General features: G+C 30.9%; 1 protein-coding gene across 13 annotated transcripts in view; it reads right to left on the bottom strand.

Moving 5' to 3' along the window:
• Pka-C1 (Protein kinase, cAMP-dependent, catalytic subunit 1) overlaps nt 1–20,977 on the bottom strand; it is a 581,879-nt gene that overhangs the window by 10,536 nt on the left and 550,366 nt on the right. For 11 of the 13 annotated variants that reach the window (XM_085808130.1, XM_085808129.1, XM_085808131.1 and 8 more), the window contains 8 exons: nt 18,165–18,293; nt 14,902–15,000; nt 11,442–11,524; nt 10,520–10,646; nt 9,318–9,413; nt 8,898–9,020; nt 8,604–8,768; nt 4,574–4,718 (listed from right to left, as the gene is read on the bottom strand). In XM_085808130.1, coding sequence (XP_085664256.1) covers nt 4,587–4,718; nt 8,604–8,768; nt 8,898–9,020; nt 9,318–9,413; nt 10,520–10,646; nt 11,442–11,524; nt 14,902–15,000; nt 18,165–18,293 — 954 coding nt within the window. In that variant the 3' untranslated portion in view covers nt 4,574–4,586. Of the gene's footprint in view, nt 1–4,573; nt 4,719–8,603; nt 8,769–8,897; nt 9,021–9,317; nt 9,414–10,519; nt 10,647–11,441; nt 11,525–11,577; nt 11,661–14,901; nt 15,001–18,164; nt 18,294–20,977 lie in introns of all 13 variants that reach the window. The other 2 variants (XM_085808128.1, XM_035364955.2) reach the window with 2 other exon arrangements.

Raw genomic sequence — 20,977 nt, 5'->3', positions numbered from 1 at the left:
TCATATTAAAAACATGTCAGAAAACTGTGTTGCTGGCCCATCTAACATACTAACTGTGGAGGCTTGCTTTCAACAATGTTTGGAAACTAAACCCAAATCTTCTAGAACAGTCACAAGTAATATAAAAAAGTCTGATTTAGCCCCTGGAGAGATGTTAGCAATTGACATTGTAGGTAAATTACCCAGGTCATATGATGGTAAAATTTTCATTTTAACAATTATTGATCATTATTCTAGATATTTAGAGGCTATTCCTTTAACCAATATCACTTCTGCAACAATCATAAGATGTATGAATCTGTATTTTTCAAAATTCGGTATTCCAAAGATAATATTATCTGACAACGGGTCAAATTTTTGTTCGGCTGAATTTGAGAATTTTTTAACAGATTTAAATATTGAACACAGAAAAAGTTCCATTTATTACCCACAATCTAATGGGATCAGAGAACGAGTTCACAGAACTATAAAAGAAAGCATAGCTTCATTATCTAATCAGGTCTTTGAATGGTCTGATAGATTGGCATTTTTTAAACTATATTACAATAATTCAAAACACATAGTAACTGGTTTCACTCCTGCTCAGTTATTTTTTGGGCGAGAACTTAATACACCTTTAGATTTAAATAATGAACCACATGCAGTAGACAATCCTTCACAATACTTGTTGCATCAAAAGGAACACATTAAAGCCACTAGAGAATTAGTGAAACAAAATGAAGAAAAGTATTTTCAAACTCAAAATAAAGTTGTGAAAGGCAGAGAAAGCCCTAAATTTAACATTGGAGATGAAGTGTTTTTAAAGGCTTTACAACCACCTCATGCCTTACAGCCAAAATACACTGGTACTTTCAAAATCATAAAAATTTTTCGAAATGAAAACTATTTAATTCAAAATATCACTGACAACAAAACTCAAAAATTTATTGTAGTAAATTGTTTAAAAGAGTACCTCTGAGGGCAAATTTAACTAATTAATAGCATTGTTTTCATCGAATTTTTTTTTTTTTTTTTTTGGGTTCACTAAGTAAAAAAAAAAATAAAGAAGAAGAATTAAAGAAAGAAAGAAAAAATTCACACATGTTTAGTGTTTGATTATGAATGTAGTGGATTTAGTTCCAATTATTATTATTATTATTATTATTATTTTTTTTTTTTTTGAGTTTCTTGGTTAGTATGGGTGTAGGTTGGCCACCTTCATTTATACGTTTGGTCAGTCGCAGGCTGGTCCGGGTTGACTAAGGTCATGGAATTAAAAAAAAAAAAAAAATCTAGAACACTTAGTGGTTATTACAAGTATCCAGCTAGTAATGAAAATTGTCTATTTTAACAATTTGAGAATTTGGAATTACTAAGATGTAAAAGCAAATTGTAGAGTAATCATTCTTGCACATTTACAAAATTATTAGAAAAAATTGATGCTATTTAAAAGAGTTGATAAAATGATATGATTTGAAAATTGTTAAGTAAGAGATATATAGTAATCAAGAGTTGTTAACAACAGTGAAAGATTGTATGACATATGAGATGTATTCAATTACAAATGTGTCTACAGATTGTAGTGAAATCTATGCTACTGTATGTGAATCATGTATTGTATGTATTAGTTCTTAGTTTTAAATTTTAACTTGACTCACATATGTAGCAGCTTATCCCCAATTTCTGTTCCTTTATATTCAAGCCAGACAATAAGATTTTGATCACTTAATAATCGATCATAATTTGGATTATGCCAGACAGATTTACTATTTCATTAAATTAGCGTGTGCTAATTTCAAATGGACAACAGATTCTAGAATTCTGATTTATGTGGTTGCAAATACATCAAGTCTCATCTGCAAATTAGTATTGTGCTTCATCAAAATATTGTGATATGATTTTGTGAACTGTGATGCTTTTTTTTTCTTCTTTGGCCGGAGGGAATGTGCAGGCAAGCTTCCACATTTATTCAACATCAAGTCTGTTGTTCACTGCGACCGCTCAATGACAGAGCGAGATTGACCACTACAACTGTGTGTTTTCTGTGTCTTCTGCTGCTAGACTCCGAAGGTGTAGGGCGAGCTTCGGTCTGTCCTCACTGCCGATGATGCGTGTCTGCAATTTTGTTCCTTTTCATGCCTTTCTGATGACCATCTCCATATAGTTTCAAGAGAATGCTTTTGTCAAAAAAATAATAGTAAGTGGATGAAGATTCAACTAAATTGATCTAGATGCTGGCTTCTGCGGTAAATGAATGATGTTTTGCGACTTGAGACGTTCTCGAAAGGAATTCCCGTGCACGTGTTGCGTCTTAATGCTAGAATTGGCCTTGTGTTTCCACAAAATATATTGGAATAATAATTCCAGTCAAAATCCTTCACTATAAAAATTGAATTTTGTTATCATGTAACTTTGTGTAACGAAGATGAACTGAGATTTACTAGATTGGAATTGTACGCAATTTGTGCATGAAAGGTTAGGACTCAAAATGGTAGCACTGATTCTTACTGCTGCAGTAGTTTGCGGTCTATTATCTTCTGTCTGAATATGTTTTCTTGATTTATACTAGTATTAATTTAAAATCTCACAATGTCAAGATATAATAAATTTCTCGTAATTCACATTATTTGAAGTGTCATCCTTAGGGGGTATGTTAATTTAATTCCATATTTTTTTTCAGATTACACATTTTATCCTGCACGTTATCCAGTAATTCTAGCTTACTGAACTATATATTATTGCACTAAATCCTCCAACCTCTCACACAACCTTCTTCATCACTAATATTCCCTTTACTTGTCAATGAGTCTTCAGACAGCGAGTCAGATGTTGACTCACTCTCGACCCATGTACAGATCTACTAGCCTCATCCCATTTTTTTGTGTTGAAATATGGACTGTATGAGATGATAATGTCTTTTAGTAGTTTTATTAAAACTCAACAATAATATACGTGATACATTACTTAGAATCGAAGTTCTAGACAATTGACACCGATGCGACTTGGTATCTGCTGACGAACGAACTGACAATTTTCCCACCTAGTTGGAGGCATTCAGTTTGAATTATAAGATCGCCAAGTTTGGTGCAATTACAGTTAAACACAGTAACATTTAAAATGTCAATTATTATTAGCCTGCTGTGCACACAATTATTATAAATTTGTGTCAAATATTTTGTTTTATATAAATTAACAGGAACTATTCCCAAATGCAGTAGTTAAGAATTTCGATTCATCATCTGAGCATTAAAAACCAGATCATGAAATGTAGTTTTACAACTCATTCTCAAAATGATTGTACCTGCATAGCTGCTTGAAGCTACTCTCTTAACTTTTTCCATAGGTGACTAACTATTAGCCAATTAAAATTGAAGACATTTACAGTTATTTGACAATGTATTATAATTATTCAAGAACATGCATTGATAACATTCCCTTCAAATAAATTAATAACAATTTGAGAACCTAAACAAGAGTGTTGTGGCAACATAATTTAATATTTTCATGTAATTATTAAGATTTGCTGTATGGCAACATCAATTAAAAGTTATCCGTAAGAGTTTCCTCTTTTTAATCGTGTGTGTGTTTTCAGCTTTACTATTATTGAAAAGCATGCCTTACTCTTTGAAACCTATATTACATTTTTTTTAAATATGCGATATGTATTGAATGCATGGGAAAGATGTACAGGATATGAATAAAAGGGAAAGAAAAATTGCTTTAAATTATAAAATTGGGATTTTTTTTCCTTTAAAATTTAAAAATAAATTTTGATTCTTTATTTCCTTCCAATGCCTAGGAGAAATATGCCGATGACATGAGGTTATGCACCATGAAGTCTCATATTCACTCATCCCTCCCCAGTGATAGCATAACTTCTCCAAAAGCAACGAATGAAAAATTTTTGGCATTTGTTTACCTTTTTTTTTTATTAAAGTAACTCAGAAACAACAATTTAAAAGTAGATCATTTCCCTAAATAAAATTAAGCGAGAGTACTGATGTATATTATTGATGATGACTTTTATATATGAAGCTCTAATCAAAAGACGAAGTAATATGTTTTAGACTTTTACTTTATCTTAAGCCAAGACATACTTCATAAACTTCTATTTGATAATGAATTACTATTTGATGAAAAGTTAACATCAAACAACCAACCAATAGTTAACCTGCAGCAAAATTAGAATTTTTAAATATGAAATTAAATCAGACCTCATTAAAGAGGTAATAACTGGTTATACACACCTACATTTCAGAATTTATATAATGCTAAAATAATTTTTTAAGTGCACATGAAAATACATTAATAAAAAAAAAGACTTTTTTAAAATATGAATAATGATAAATTTTGACTGCATTCATTCTTCATGGACATTAAACTAAACAAAAATACACTTTTACATACACAGCATTGTAAATTAATTTTATGATAGCAACAAGTAATTACTATTTCTCAACACAAAGTACAGCTTAAACATTTCAATAAAAGCACAACCAGGATCCATTATATTATTCATAGAAATATTAAAGCAGAACAAAGTTAAATCTGGATTTCTAATATTAATTAGAATTAGATAAAGGAACTTATTAACCTTAAGCTGGCTCTTAGAAGGCTTGAAAATCATACGCAAAATGATCAGTAAGAGTTCGCCGGAATGTATTTTTGTCTTCAGCATAGTTATCAAATTGTCGAGTGTCTCCTTTCGATGTTAGTTTAGGTATTAGAGGGGCTTTCATCTAAATAAACATGCAAGGAAAAGAAAGGCATGCAAATAATAAAATATAAAATAAAAAAAATCATAAAACCAGAAATGAAAGAAGACAGCATACATGCATTAGGACCAGAAAATGTGAAAAATAAGAATATGTATATTAAAACAGGTGCTTTAAAGCAAAACGGGGGGGGGGGGGGGAACTGTTAAACCATTTAGGAAGAAAGCAAATGTACAGCTTAATCTAATAAAAAAAAAGAATAAAATAATTTCAACATTATTTAACTTACACAATATTCATCTGGATGATACTGTGACATTTAGGTGAAACAAAAGTCATGTTAGGCATATTATATATAGCTAAGTATTATAAACATATAAGATATTTCCTCCCTCCTTTCCGCAAGCCTTCACAGTGTTACTGGAAGGACATTCGCGCAAATTTGGGAAGTCTGGCATTCGAATCCCAGCAAAGACACTGCATATTTTTCCCATTCCAGCATAAAAAAACTCATAACTCTACAATGACACCCGAACTAAAAGGTGATGGAAGATAATTCATCGCCACCAGGATTTGGCAACTGGGTCATCCATATTCTACATTTGATTGACACTGCACTTTTTCCTATTTACCTTACTTTGAAGCATTCCAATAATCAAAATCAAATTTAGTAATCTATTAATGACACATCAATTAAGATTACTTAAAATATAAGGAGCTAGTTTTCCAAGCCATATTAGATGAAAATTCATGAAATGTCAAAAAAGAAATAATGAATTTAACAGATGAAATTTGTATGACAACATACATTTTAAGCAGACATGAAACAAATTAGATAAAATTAAATTTAAAAAACTTCTGAAAATGCATTTGAAGTACTATATAAATAACATGCTGAGTATAATGGACTAGCTCAGTATTACAGAATTTGCTAGATTCTTTCTGATTCACTATAATAGAATTACAATAAACTGTGTAAGAAACTGATAGACAGATTGATAAAACTCAGAAACTGACTGCAGATTATTTGAGGAAAGTGAAAATTATATTTACTTTAATAAATCAAACTTTAGAATAATAAAGTGAGAGTAATACCTAATAAACAAATTAAGGTATCCAGTAGAGTATGGCAAATAACACAACAGAGCTAGAATTAAAGACATCAGTAAAATAAGAACAATAATGAAAAGCAAATTTAAGAAATAGAAAATGAATATATGTTTGTTCTCCACAGAAAAAGCACACATTCATAATTTATTCCTCAAATTTTCCTTACATAGCATTTTCCTGCATAATTAAGTTACTGAGTTAAATTTAAGAAAGCTGAAACAACTGAAGATAGACATAAAACCGAATAAAGTAAAATTCTGCTCCTGAGGCAGTACCATAAAAATTGCATTGCAAATTGTTCTAATTTTTCTGGCACTACAATTAGTGGCACAGCTTCCCCTTCTACAGACCACACTTGGTTTAAATTTAACTTACTTATTAAATTAGTTACAAAAATGTTGAATAATGTAAATTTCAGAAAAACAGAACATGAATCACCGACAAACTTTCGCCAAAATACAATGTATTTTTACATTAATTCTTGTTCAATTCCTTCATTATTTTCTTATTTGGTATTGTATACTTTATTATTATTATATTATCTTATTTTCTTATTATATGCATATATATATATATTTTATTTTCTTCTTATCTTACTGAAGTTTTTCCTGCAAATTTAGCAGCCGTATCTAATTTGTTCCTTAAGTATTAATCTAATTCCTTTATTTTGGAACTTGGGTATAATTTTGCCTTTTTTCAAAATTTATTAGCAACTTTCCTTTTAATTTTCGACATCCTACATATTTATATTTATTACTTTTCAGCACAATCTGGTCACTGACAAAAAGTAAGCAAACTACAGCATTTTTTCCTTATAATGTGTTAATCAGAAGTGACATGATTTTAATTGAACACTAAAATATTAAAGAATTTAAGATCTGTAACACACAGATTCGGAATACTGAAACAGACCTTAAAACCCAAGACACACTATTTGGTGTGATAATCAGACAAATAGTACAGTCCCCCCCAAAAAAGAATAAAAAGTGCAGTATGCTTATTTTAAGCGAGTTTCAAGAAATGGATTGGATTAATTATGATAAAACATACTATAACTATCTGCTAAGAAAACTGGTGGCTTTGTGGAGGATATTTCATTGGAAAAGGGGCCAATTTATATCATAAATATGAAGCACCATAACAAGCCACGCATGAGAAAACCTAGAGTGACCAATCAATGTTTTATGCACTTGCTACTGGCAGGCAGCTCATGGGAAGGGGAAAACCATCTGTGTTGAACTTAGTCACTGGCTAGGAGATGTAGCTTTGTACCTTTTTTCTACTTACTTTAAGCAAATAAATAAAAAAAATTTAAAAAAAAAAAAAATGTGTAAAAGTATATGTTCGCAATTTTTACATATAATATTCTTAGACTACTTATTTTCTTCAGCAATTATGCATTTATTTACAAAGAATGAAACTGTGAAAAAAGTTTCATATTGCAGCTATGATTTCTACTGCTATTCAGCATCACTCAAACAGCTGTCTCAGTTTAGTAAGAGTTTATTATTGTATTTAACACTTTCGCAGCTAGTTATATGAGGTTGTGTTGGCAGTTATTGCCCTGATATAAAAGCAGATTGCATCCACATGCCAACTTACTATAAGATATACGATTTAAAATCAAGGTAATGAAACATGATTATGTGTTCACACTGATTTCTAAGCCTATAATCAATGAATTTTAAGACTAAGTGTTTGGAACTATAGGTAAAAGTATTTTCCCAATACTACATTATATGTGGCATTTAAAAATAAATCAAAATTTAAAAAAAAAAAAAAAAAAAAAAGTTAATTTTTTTATGAAGCTATCGCAAACAATATATTACAAATCAATTTATTGAAAGATATTTAGAATGATATTACTACCAACTATTATATTTCAAAATGCTATTTATGTAAAATCTTTGCACAAAATGAACTTTGCTTTAAATTGAAATATGCACTTACAACTAGTTTCTAACCTGTACCCCATGTCAATACCAGCATACATACTCAAAACGCAATGCCAGCTGAACTGAATAAATGAAACACTGCTTTTACTGCATCAGTGCGTGACTGGCATCTGAGACATCACCTCATACCACATGACGGTGATGGATTCAGCTTTCAGTGATAATGCCCTATCACGCATCAGCATGACTGACAGCAAATGTGTTAACTGCCCATTTTGTCCCCATTTTTTCTATTAATTTCATTAGCCTATAATATTTGGAAGTGAAAATTATTGGCATATATGATTTCTGAGAAGTGGGGTAGCTTAGTAGATTAAAAAGCATATGCATACTAAATATATACTTAGTAGTACTAATATTACTAGATTATACATATACAAAAGTTGCAATAGACATACTGCTTTCAGTTTTCTCTTTTTGCTTTTCCAGTGAATGTCACTGCTTATCTACTGGATTATAAGCACAAGTAGAACTTCTTATTAGGCTACTTAATTTAAATTTATAGCTCCTTATAAATGGTAAAGGTTTATAAGGGATCTACAGGAAAAAGACAGCAAATGCTCATTTTCTGAATTCAGGAAGGAACTTCAATACTATAGTAAAGCAAATGTCTCGAAATTATATACATTTAAAAGCTGGGGGAAAATGCTAGTAAATACAGCTGCAAGTACTTCTATAAGCAAAACAAAAGTCTAAATACACAAGTATTTTGCTTTGATATTTGATTTGCAGATGTTAAAAACAAAACTAAGATTTAGTGTCATATAAAAGAATTGAGGCCAGATATTTATATATAAATTACAATGAAGCTGCAGCATAAATAATTCTCTAAATAGTCAGTTACCTTCTTCTGAAATATTGTAATCCAATCAGTAGTGGCAAACCATTTATGATTCTTAATATCATTTACTCCATTTTTCAGATTTCCATATCGTTTGGTCAGATCAACTTGGAGTAAGTTCTTAAGCAGATCCTTCAAATCTGATGTGAAATGCGAAGGAAAACGAACCTAAATGGACATAATAATCAACCTTTACACCAGCATTACCTTAACACCAGCATGAAATATTAAAGTAAGACCAAAATTAATCATTTTTTCTGCAAGGTGACACTAAGGAGATAAATAAGCAATGCATACTTTCCCAGAAACTATCTTCTCATATATCTGTATAGGTTGGTCAGCAAAGAAAGGAGGATAACCAGCTGCCATTTCATAAACTAGCACTCCCAAAGCCCACCAATCAACTGCTTTGTTGTAACCCTAGAAAATTTTTATGCATTTTAGGTCAAAGTGGAATTTTTTTCATGGTCACACAATTTAGAGTTTTCACCAAAAAATATAAATATAATAATACGATGGTTATGAACAAATTTAAATTCTGACAAAAACTGAAGTACTTTGCAAACAAAATAAAAAAAAATTGCACTGTGAAAATGAAATTTAGCTAATGCACATAAAATATTACAAAAGGTTATGCTAAATTTGAAGTCTGCTTAGAGATATACACATCAACCAATTCTTTTCAGGAATACAGTATCTTATTACAATTACACATACCTTGCTAAGAATTATCTCCGGAGCCAAGTATTCAGGTGTTCCACAGAGTGTCCATGTTCTACCTTTCACTCGTTTTGCAAATCCAAAGTCAGTGACCTAAATAAGTGGAAACAAATTATAAAATTAACTTAACACATAAATAATGTTTACAATGTAGCATTCTGCTATACTGTCTTTTTACAACACATTATTTTATATCATACACTTTTTTAAAAAACATCCAGTTAACACTTGTTACAGCAACCCACTGCATACTACAGAAAAAGGATGGTATAAATGAAAGGTCACTATAGTGAAAATGGATTTACTACACTCTCTTCAGTTAAACGCAAATAAATCTATTTAACGAAATTTTAATTATAAGACACAATAAGTGCAATTTGGTTTTTATAACTATTATTTTTAAATTAGATGAAAAACTATATGCAATATTCCGCAATTTCCGTCCTTTTAAATGAAGTTGCAACAACGAGAGCAAAAGCCAGAGACAAACATTTACAACAAGTTTTGGGAGGGAAAAAATTAGGTGCATATTTGAATTCAAACATTCTTTTAAAATAAATTATATAAGCTCATCATCACATAGGACATACAAACAGCACTAATGGTATACACATCTGACATTAACTGTAATGGTACAGTGACTATAATGTGCAATTACTAGAGTAAATATATTCTATTATTATGATTAGTATTTTAACAGTAGCTTGTAGGAACTATTGTACTAGCTGGTACTATAAAATACAATGGTAACCACTTAATTTGATCAAATGCAGAATCCTCCCTAAAACTCCAATACAATGTAAAAACAATGTAACACTGTCAAGCACTGAATATATACCCAGGTCACTCATTTCTTGTCACGACAAATTTCAATTTTATGACTTTTTAATATGAAATTAATGAGTCGAGCTTTCCAAAATATTTTCGAATTAATATTTGAAGTAGGAATAAACACTGCTAATTTGCACTGAAACTTCCTTTCTGAAAAGTTATAATAAATGAGCACATTAAGCACTAAAAAAATATATTGTTTGACTGGGTTTATGAACCTGAAAAGGACAAGCATTTGGCAGCTAGTACAAATTTGAAATACCTGCTTGTAATATAATCATACACCCTGGAGCCCATATTCCCTTTACAGTTGATTTAAGGTTTTGTGAAAGGTAATTTTTTTTTAAATATAAAAATGAAACACTTACTTTAATGTAACCTTGCTGATCAATCAAAAGATTCTCGGGTTTTAAATCCCTGTAGATCAGATCCAAACTATGCAAATATTCAAAAGCAAGAACAATTTGTGCTGCATAAAATCTTGAATGTGGTTCACTGTAAAATACATCAACATTAATAAAAGAAAAATATACATATCATAGAGTATTTTAACAAATCATAAGCATGCATGAAAATCTAACTAAGCATTAAGATAAATGTATTTGGATGGGAACAAAATATTTACTTATGAAAATGTGCCACAATCCATAATACTAAATGAATTAATGCAAAAGCAAAAACAAGCATGGAATTAACACTTTATTTAACACTTCATTGCAAAAAAGTGCCCCACTGCTGAAAGAACTAAGTGCATGAAATTTAAGAAAACACCTTTTTTAAAGGCTTTAGATGGTAATTATTAAAAAAAGGGGGGAGGAGAAACAATATTAAAAAATGTGGAATTTCTTAGTTTTTACAGACAGTTTTATTCTTACTAGCTTATCACAGACCATGGATCAGCTCTAAAGTACACTTAATAAAATATATTAATTTATTCAAGTTTTTCTAAGCACATAGAAATAATCATTTCTGACAGAAATTTCATGCACTATTTTAAACAAGATACATGCATAGGCATTAGACAAAAACTATCAGAATTAGATCTTAAGTTAATTATAATTCTATGTTGGGAACTACAAATATAGAGAGCAACATCTGTACCCAAAACTGAAGACAGTTATGACATACTTTTGAAAATATTCATGCATATTAAACAAAATCTTCTCCAAAGCTACATGCCTAATGCATATGGACTACACAAACACAGAAGGGAAAAAAAAAAGAAAGGAAATAATGCAAAAGGAAAAGGTGCATGCTCCCACATATTCCCATATACTGCATACACCTTACCTAAACCTTCCACTTTTCCTCAGATGAGAAAACATTTCCCCGCCTGGCACATACTCTAATACCATATATAAGTTAGAAAAATCCTGTAAAGAGAGATGTATTTAAGTTATAACTCTTTAAATCACAATGAACTTACCTGAAACGGCCTACTCTCCGAAGGTGTGAAAACATTTCACCACCTGGGACGTATTCAAGAACCATATATAAGTTTGAGCAATCCTGAAAATTAAAAGCATTAGCCATATTCCTAAAAAGTAAAACCTCAACTCCTTAAAATGAGCATGTGGAATTTTAACAGCAATATAGGAAAAGGAACATTTAAAACATATGTTGGGATAAGTCCGTTACATTTTATTTCCCTACTTCAAATTTGAACAAAACAGGAATGACTCACCTGCACAGACATTTTTCAAATATTTGTATTTCAGACAATGATAACAAAATTCATTAGAGATAATTATATATTTCCATTCACGGAAAGGAATTATAACAATATTTAATACTTATTTTTAAAAGAAAGAAACTCATATAACGTTTTTTATACCGGAAGAGCTGTCAAATTTAAACTTTGCACCAAATTCCACAGTGTAATTTCATTAGAACTCCAAATTATATGGATTTGCTTGCTATTCCTTTATGAGCATTTATCTTCCACTTTGATTTAAATGACATAAAAAGATAATATAATTCATGCCTTTTTATGAAGTGGCACAAGCGGATTCACTTACATTTGATAAATGTACAGCTTATAAACATTAATAACAAGCAACTGCATTCTGTATGTAGACCTCCTGACCTTTTGTCTAATCTGTAACTGCCAATGGCACCAAGGGCTTCTGTTATAAAAATAGATTTAAACAAACATATGATGATGGTGATACTATATCAGTTACCCATCTTTGCAAGGAATTCCTACATCAGCTGCTTTCTATTAACTTATTTTAACTTTTATTTCTATTAACATGTTACATCTTTTTGGATGCACGTTCTTTCCCTGTGGATAAAGTGCCATTTTTATAATTCATTAACATTACATTTGTGTGAATGAAATGTCTGACTGCATGTATCTTGAACACACAATCTCATTAGTCCAATGAAGCTGTGTGCTATAACTTAACATCACTGGAAATCCACAGGACATGTTGTGCTATCAAGACCATCAACAGGCATAACACTGTTGACAAGAGTCTATGTGAGTTTAAATCAGGGCATTCTATATGGAAGGGGGGAACAGTATAATTACATTTGCCTTAAGTATGACTAATAAATGCATCATATGCCGGCAGTATACAGAACTTCATGCTGGCAATACAGCATTTGAAAATTAGTCTACAGCTATTGACTGGACCAATTTCAGATAAGCTCCTATCGTTATGTCCTGCTGATTATTATGCCTTTCTTCATCTCAGCTTCTAAGTTATAAAAAAATTCTTTGATGGCAAGACAAGCATGCAGTTGACAATTTCTTTTAACCATAAACTCTTAATCCCCCTAATTATGCAGTTATTAACAGAGCAATGGCAAAGTGTGTGGATGCAGAGGCAGACTACTTTGATTAACCAAGTATCTTTCTTGATTTTCATGTACTTAGAAATTGAAGGTAATACATGGATGTTTGAAATTTCACTCACATTAATCAATTTTCTTATATTTAATTTTCTTAACTGCATGATTTTTGTCGAAATAAATAAAATATTACAAGAGATAAAATTTATTCTCTTACTTAACACTAAATATATATTTTAACTAAGATAAAGACTCAATTTAAGCAGACAGCAGCCCTGAATATCTGAAATTCTACTGTAATTATATAAGTATATTCATAACTCCCTCTAGGCTTCATTAAATATATAATATCCATAACAATAAATAAAAAATTACACCACACATGCAGCTAGTCTTAAACTTGCTACATCACACAAAAACTATCTGGTCTGCTAGCACTTCTATTTGATATTTTGAATGAAAATTCCATTATACTATCATAACCAACTTAAATTTAGTGAATTCTGCAGTGATTTCTGGGTTTCCACATGAATGCCTAGCTTACTGCTAAATAGCATCTAAATCTAGAACATGGCAATTCTAAGACTAGTACAAATTTGGAATGATTTTTTCACACAATGCCATGCAGCTTTTCTTCTGCATTTATCATCACTACTTTACTACTTTCAAAACTTTGGAAGGAATCAGATCTCCCTTTTATTATCGCCATACTGCTAGTGATGATGTACTTGGTTGACACATTATTATTATTATTATTTAGATCTTCCTAAACTACAGAAGTATGGAAATTTTTGAAATTATGCCAAACAGTGCCTAATAAAAATGAAATTAACGACTTTGGTATATTTCAGTCAAATATTAACTTCTATACAAATTAGTATAGTTAATAAGAAAAAATCTTATTAATACAACTGCTACTTTTAATAAGCAGTTAATGAATTCCATCACCTTATTCTGAAAATATATTTAATTCCAGAATCATTTAAGTGACAAACAAAATAAAGCTGTTTAAATTAAAAAGCACACAGCAAAAGGAATAGATTTAATATTTTGTCTGGCTTTTTTTAACCTGCTTCTAGATGGCTTGTTATTTATTATGCACACACATTGCTCATACCATCATACACAATTCAAACCAACACTTGTAATGAAAAAGGGATTTTAAATATTCATAATGTTGAACACAGAAGGTTGAATCCATAACAAACAGAAAGAATTTTGATTGTATAGAATGCTAATCCATAATGATCAGGAAATTGACAGTCTAAGCAGATTAAATCTTCATTCTGTTTTCAGTAAACATCATGTGGCCACAAACAACTTGACACATTATTTGTGCCCATTTAAAAATGCTTGACTTCTGGTAGATTAGCAATAAGAAAACAGCAGTCTAGCTAGGTCGAAGAGTAGAAAGCTTGTCTGTTATGTTCAGGATGATATACTACATCAGTTGAGCTAGTTTTAGGTTCTCAAAACATTTTGATTGGATAATTAATTCTGCTGTAAAATTATTACTGGTTGTTTGAGTTTTAGTTCCATTTACATCATCAGAATTATGTAAGAGTCATAAGACATGGATTAGTCTCGAAATGACCCAGTGCAAAGCAAGTTTACTATTTTCAGAATACAGAAGGAAAATTAATTTATGCTGCTAATTTAAATTATAATTCATCTTTTACATAGTCTTTATTTTTCTTACACATATATATATATTATAAGTTCAACACCACTTCATACTTTTAGAAGAATTTTAGAGAATATGGACAATATTAAAGAGTATATTAAAGTATAAAGAGTAAAGTAATGATGATCAACATCAGAAAATTTTATGAATTGTTGCACAGGATAAATGATTTTCAGAATCTATGATTACACACTGAAATGATGATATGAGATACAGCTATCTAGAATGAACAGACAGATTCCTTTACATTCAATAATTTTTAATACACACCTTGAAATGATACTCTAATTTCACAAGAAATGGAAAATTGACTGCTTGCAGAATCTTTTTCTCATTCAAAGTGTGTTCTACTTGCTTTAGTTTTACAACCTAAAATAACAAACATAATGAACTGATTACTTCTAAATGCTTTATTTTATATATATAGTAATTATTATTAAAATGACAACTTTAAAATACCCATAAAACACTTCATATAATAAAAACAGTATCAAACAAGGACATAAAACACATGAGGCAATTTTTACAATCTACTAAAGATTCGTCCCCGCCCCCACAAATTACTAAAAATAATTCGGACAATCATCACACTGATTAAACCATGCAATATAACTTTTGTGATACATTACAGCTGTTTTAACAAGGTGAAAAACAGTTTCTCCTAATTATGTTAATACAATTTTAAGCAGCTGAAAAGAAGAAAATACACTACTACAAAAATTATGCAATGAAAAATCCACAAAGGAAAAGGGGGAAAAAATTACACTTGTATCAACATAGTTTTGTGCAGGCACTAATATAATGCTTACAATCAATCACATAGTTTTGAAATGTTACCAATATTTTATTTAAAACTTTCGTTATATTAAGGGTGCAAGTTTCTCTTTCATTTACTGGAATGCCATTTACTATTTAAAGAGCATTTTTACTATACGAGAGCTTCTTTGGATAAAACTTTTATCAAACTAAATAATAAACAATGGAAATGACACTTTTCTGTGCCCAGAAGTTAGCTCATAAAATATGACAGAAAAGCAGTTTCTAACAAATGCCATGCAAGCAGCTTTGACTTAATATATAAATATTAATTACAAATGCAAGACCAAGGCATCTGAGATATAAATGCAAAAGAGTGTGCCCTCAAACTACAGATAATGGGTATAACAGGGGCTGAATACTTTTTGTCATGCTGCTCTTAAGTCTTGTATAATAAATAACTTTTACAATGCTGCCTATGAAATCAAGACAAATAGTTAATGTGATTACAAAAATCGGGGCTATACTTGCATTGGTAGTCTCTTGGTTAATTTAATAAACTGGCAGCAATGATCATAAAATTAGCATATACTGATCATTATGCATATCTGTACAGAAATATTCTTATTTATGAACAAAAATAAATAAAAAACAATAATTTACACTTCAGTATTAAGCTTTTAATAATATTTAGGATACATTTAAGAAAAAAAATATTTCACACAATCAGTAATTTTTAGAACTCAAGTTAAACTCTTACCAAAGTTTCAGACAAACTGCTATACCTGTAAAACTTATTATGTTAGGTAAAAATGAAACATAAATTTTATAGTATGAAGAACGTGTCTTAAAATTATCAAAGACATGCAAATATTCTCCCCAAATTGCTAACATTAAACTACAAGGTTATATTTTGCCAGAAAATAGCTAGTAAAGGGCAGAAGGGAATGACTTGACTGAAAATGAAAGCAGTAAAAAATTCCAAGTACTGTTGTAAAATGAGGAGGTGGAAAGAAAGAAAGAAAGATTGGATCCAAATGTTTAGTAAACAGAACCTTCTTCTTGGAATCTACTTCAGTTTATAAAACATGTATTATGGAAAACATCAAGTCTGCTCTAGCAACATCTGTGCCATAAGTAGGTTTATTTGTGTAAAAGTCATATATCATATTATCAGAAAGGCTTGACTAAAATAGAACAGTAATCAGGAAGAATTCATCAGACTGCAGAACAGAGGCAAACATTTAAATGTCGCTAAGACTCAAAGCATATGGAATGAAGCTTTGAGACCAAATTAAAAATTTTTGATACTGATGGTCCCTGCACTGTTTTGCAGTAAACAAATTCAGATTTAAGCCATTGAATTCCAACAGCTTAATACCAAAGTGGGTCTATAATGGTGTAGGGCTGCATGGCTGAAGATGGAATGGCTTGAATTTACTGATGGTATCATGACCCATACCTTTTGACTAGGCACCCCACAGAACTTCAAAGAAAGTGCTCTTGCATCAAAATTTCTTATTCCAACAAAGTGCATATCATATGATGTAAAAGCATGGCTACTTTACTGTTGTAAGCAGCATTTACATAACCTTAATTACAAATAGTTGACGAGCAGTATTACACTGGGTACGGCTGATATACAATTCATGCCACAGTTTAGAACAAAGACATTCAATTGGGTTAAGGTCAAAGCTTTAAGATGGTTCATAAGCTCTTTTGCGTCCATGTCTTCATATAAGAAGTTGCAGACCTTGCTATGGGATAGGTGCACTATCACCTTCCTTCCAGTGAGAGGATAACACATTATTAGAATATGTCATGGTACACACCAGGCTTTAAAGTCCCAGACTAAAAAATATTAAGAAGTGATAGAGGAAAAGCTCAAATCAAGAATAGTCACTAATTATTCAGTGGCTTATATATTTCACTATAACTATATACTTCCACAAAAGCTGTTTGTTAAATGCCTTGCCAAATCCAGATACATCTACTGAAGAGTTAAATGACTGGCTATAACTCAAGAATTTGCAGCATCTACTTCCACTAATCCAGTTCTTGTCTCACAGTTTTAGAGATTCCACTAGTGCTGATTTCTCAATTTCTGGGGCCCTTAGGCTGATGCTTCCACAACATTAATGGCACCGTGTTTCTCACTACAAGTTGAGGTTCATTTCATTATATTGAACTTGCTTCAAGAGAAATTGCTAGCTGTGACTACTATGCCTGTTTTAGTGGGTTCAACACTTTGTTCACTCCTTCAGCATGGTACTTTTGAAATTTCGAAGGAAGGCAAATGTATAAAATTATTGGATGCTACTAAAATTACATAGCATTTAATTTTAAGATTACCATGTTATAATTCAATCTTCTTAAAGTACAGAAGATGGCAAGATTTACATATCTTTCACACTACGTTACAAAGAAGACCACCGAGATAAGAACTTACATTGAAGCAACTACTTTTTGACTACAGAAGGCATGACCATATGGGCAAATATGCTTCTATTATTTGAATAGATTTATTTATGAAATAGGATGGATGTACGTAAAACATGCAGCAGAAATAATACCCCTTCATGTTTCCAAATTCTTTCTCACTAAAAGTTTTCTACTATTCTTCTGGGATGAATTTAAATATTTTGGTAATGTGCCAGTCAAAGTTGAGTTGGCCACTTAACAGTAGTACATACCTTTGAAAAGAAAAAGAAAAAAAAAAAAAAAAAAAATTATATTAATGCAATTTGTAAGGGCAAATGAAACCATATTGCACTAACTTTTTGTTTGTCAAGAATTTTCATGGCATAATAGTCTTTAGCTGTTTTGTGCTGCACAAGCATTACGCGACCAAATGATCCCGTTCCTAATGTTTTGATGCGATCAAAATCTTCTAAACACGCTGTATTCTGCAAAATTAAAGGAAAAAAGTTAATGTACTATCTCAAAAATTTAATACTTATTTTTTATTACCATATTAATGCAGAATTATACCAAAAATAAAAAATATACATGTACACAATACTTTTAATAAAATATATTACATTTAAAAAGTAACACAAGACAATGAAACTTGTCAGTTAACTACTGGCTCATATTTGCCTAAAATTTACATACTAATTTGTTATAAGGTACATTGAAATTCATGAACATTATTAAAATAAGTGTAAAAAAATAATTACATTTAAAGCAATAAATTTTTTAAATTTATGCAATAAACTTTACATTCTGTTACTACTATAACATTTTTGTGTGGGAGAGATTCTAAATTTAAAAGCATGCGAGATATACACACAACTGTTTTTACATCACATCAGGTACTGGAATCTTTAAAAAATAAATAAATAAATAAATAAATAATGACATTAATTCTATCATTTTAATCAGCACCAAATTTAATATCAATTTTCACTATATGATATTTTTTCCCTCCTTTCTGCATGCCTTCATGATGTAACAGTTAGCACACTCGAGGGATATTCAAGAGGTCCAGTTTCGAGTCCCGGCGAGGGCATAGCTCATTTTTCATGTCTCCAGCATCAAAATAACCTAATGCCTCTATAGTGATGTCCAAACTAAAAGGTGGAGGATGATGATTCTTCAACACCAGGATTTGGCGATTGGCTCACCAAATTCCCAGTCGCCCTTTACAAGATGGAGTATAAAAGGCATTTTCTCCCTCTTTTCTGCATGCCTTGGTGTAATGGTTAGCAAACTTAGCACCTATTTAACAGGTCCAGGTTCGAGTCCTAGCGAGGGCATCGCTCATTTTTTGTGTCTCCAGCATCAAAATAACCTAATATCTCTACATCACATTAACTAGTCGTGCTTTCATCTTAAATACTTGTTATTTTTCTAGTACAATATATCCACACTTTACATCAGCCAAACCTATTCTTTTTCTGAAAGAAATCATTTAAAAGTATTTTCCTTTTGGCATTTTAGATGTAAATCTTAAACATGTTAAACTAAGCTAGGATGGTGTTTTTAAAGTTTGAATTAAAAGGAATTCTGGAAATACCTTGTACTTTACTTATTCCTTTAACCCTTTCCAGCACACTACCTTTTAAAGTTGGAATTTCGATAAAAAAAAAAAAAAATGTAGGCAGTTTAATTAGGCCTACAGGAGTACACAAGTAAAATTTTTTAAAGATAGCACTTATCGTTTTAATTCTGTGTGTGTGCCCGCAGCGGGCACACTGATTGAATAGAGCTCCGAAAAGAGTGCTGAAATGAGCATTGCTGGGAAGTACATAAAAGAGCAAGAGATTTTGGCTACGATTAAAAAACACTAGATTCTGAATACCATAGCAGATTTAGCATTACCCAAGTGTGTCCCCGGAGAGATCTGCTACTCTACACCCCCCTAAAAAGCACATTTTTGGTTATATAATGATTACATGCTTATGAATGGGGAAAAAAAAAGAAACTTGGCTATATCATATTTACACTTTAGTCTATTTTTTTCATCATGGTACTTTTCGAAGAAAGGGAAACCACCTTTAAGAAAGCACAACCCAATATTGCATGTTTTGCTCATGTGCTGGGAGCCGTATCAGATTCACTATCTGAAAGCAATTCGTGTAGCACTTTCAGTGTTTTAGAAATGGTCAGCCCTATCCGATCCATTTGGAAAATAATTAAAAATACAAAAAAAAAAAAAAAAAAAAAAAAAAAAACTAATATTATATCTACAATTTGAAATTATAAGCTACAAAATAAAAATATAAATGTCTACATCTCAAAACTATTGAACAAAGCGCTAAGAAAACTTCTTTGAACCAAAGCAAAAGAGAAAAAGTGAACTGCTCTCGTGAAAAACCAAATAGCTAACTGATAAAATTATTCCTGACCTTCAGAAAATCCCCCCACAAATTTCTTAGTTGATAACCAAACCTCCCTTCTCCCCCCAAAAAAGAGAAAAACAGGAAATGAAACACAGCTGTGGACCCACCTTTCTATGTTAATGAGCTGACCGATGAGCTGCAGAGAAACAAAGATACATCTGCCTCTTAGTGACCTAGACTCGCAGTGAGCCCGGTCTGGGCACACCTAGGGTTCGCCGTTTGATTTTAGGCAAGATTTCAAGGTAAAAATTTAAAACTAATATAGAATAAGGACATAATCATACAGCCAAAAAAATAACATAGAAATTTCCTTTCAAATAATTCCTTTTACACCCTAAAAAAAAAACTGGTTTCTTTGAAAAATGAGGGTCTTAAAAAATTAAACATGGCTAAAATATATGGACTGGTTTGTGTTGAGCTGCCACTACTATAAATAAAGAAGGTTCAGAATAACTTATAGTAACCTTCAAATAATTTTTCATTCAATTTTTCTGTGCACACAGAAGGAAACTTTTAGGTGTGTCCAGACTGGCCACAGAGGGTTAAAATAAAGGTTCCCAATATGTGGTATGTATACAATGGTTTACTCAGAGGTATACAAAACAACAATGGCAGAAAATGAATATTGTAAAAAAAAAGTGTTCAGAAAATTTAAATTTGTAATTAAATGATAGGGAAAGTAACTGCTGTAATTTTAATGTCACCATCACTGACTAAAATGTCTGATATTGAAAAATATGCAATCG

This window comes from Stegodyphus dumicola, chromosome X1, assembly GCF_044657685.1.
Source record: "Stegodyphus dumicola isolate Sdum_Otavi_A_Nest chromosome X1, ASM4465768v1".
Classification (NCBI taxonomy): Eukaryota; Metazoa; Arthropoda; class Arachnida; order Araneae; family Eresidae; genus Stegodyphus; species Stegodyphus dumicola.
The sequence above is the reverse complement of the archived record's forward strand: the minus strand, read 5'-3'. Positions and strand labels throughout refer to the sequence as shown.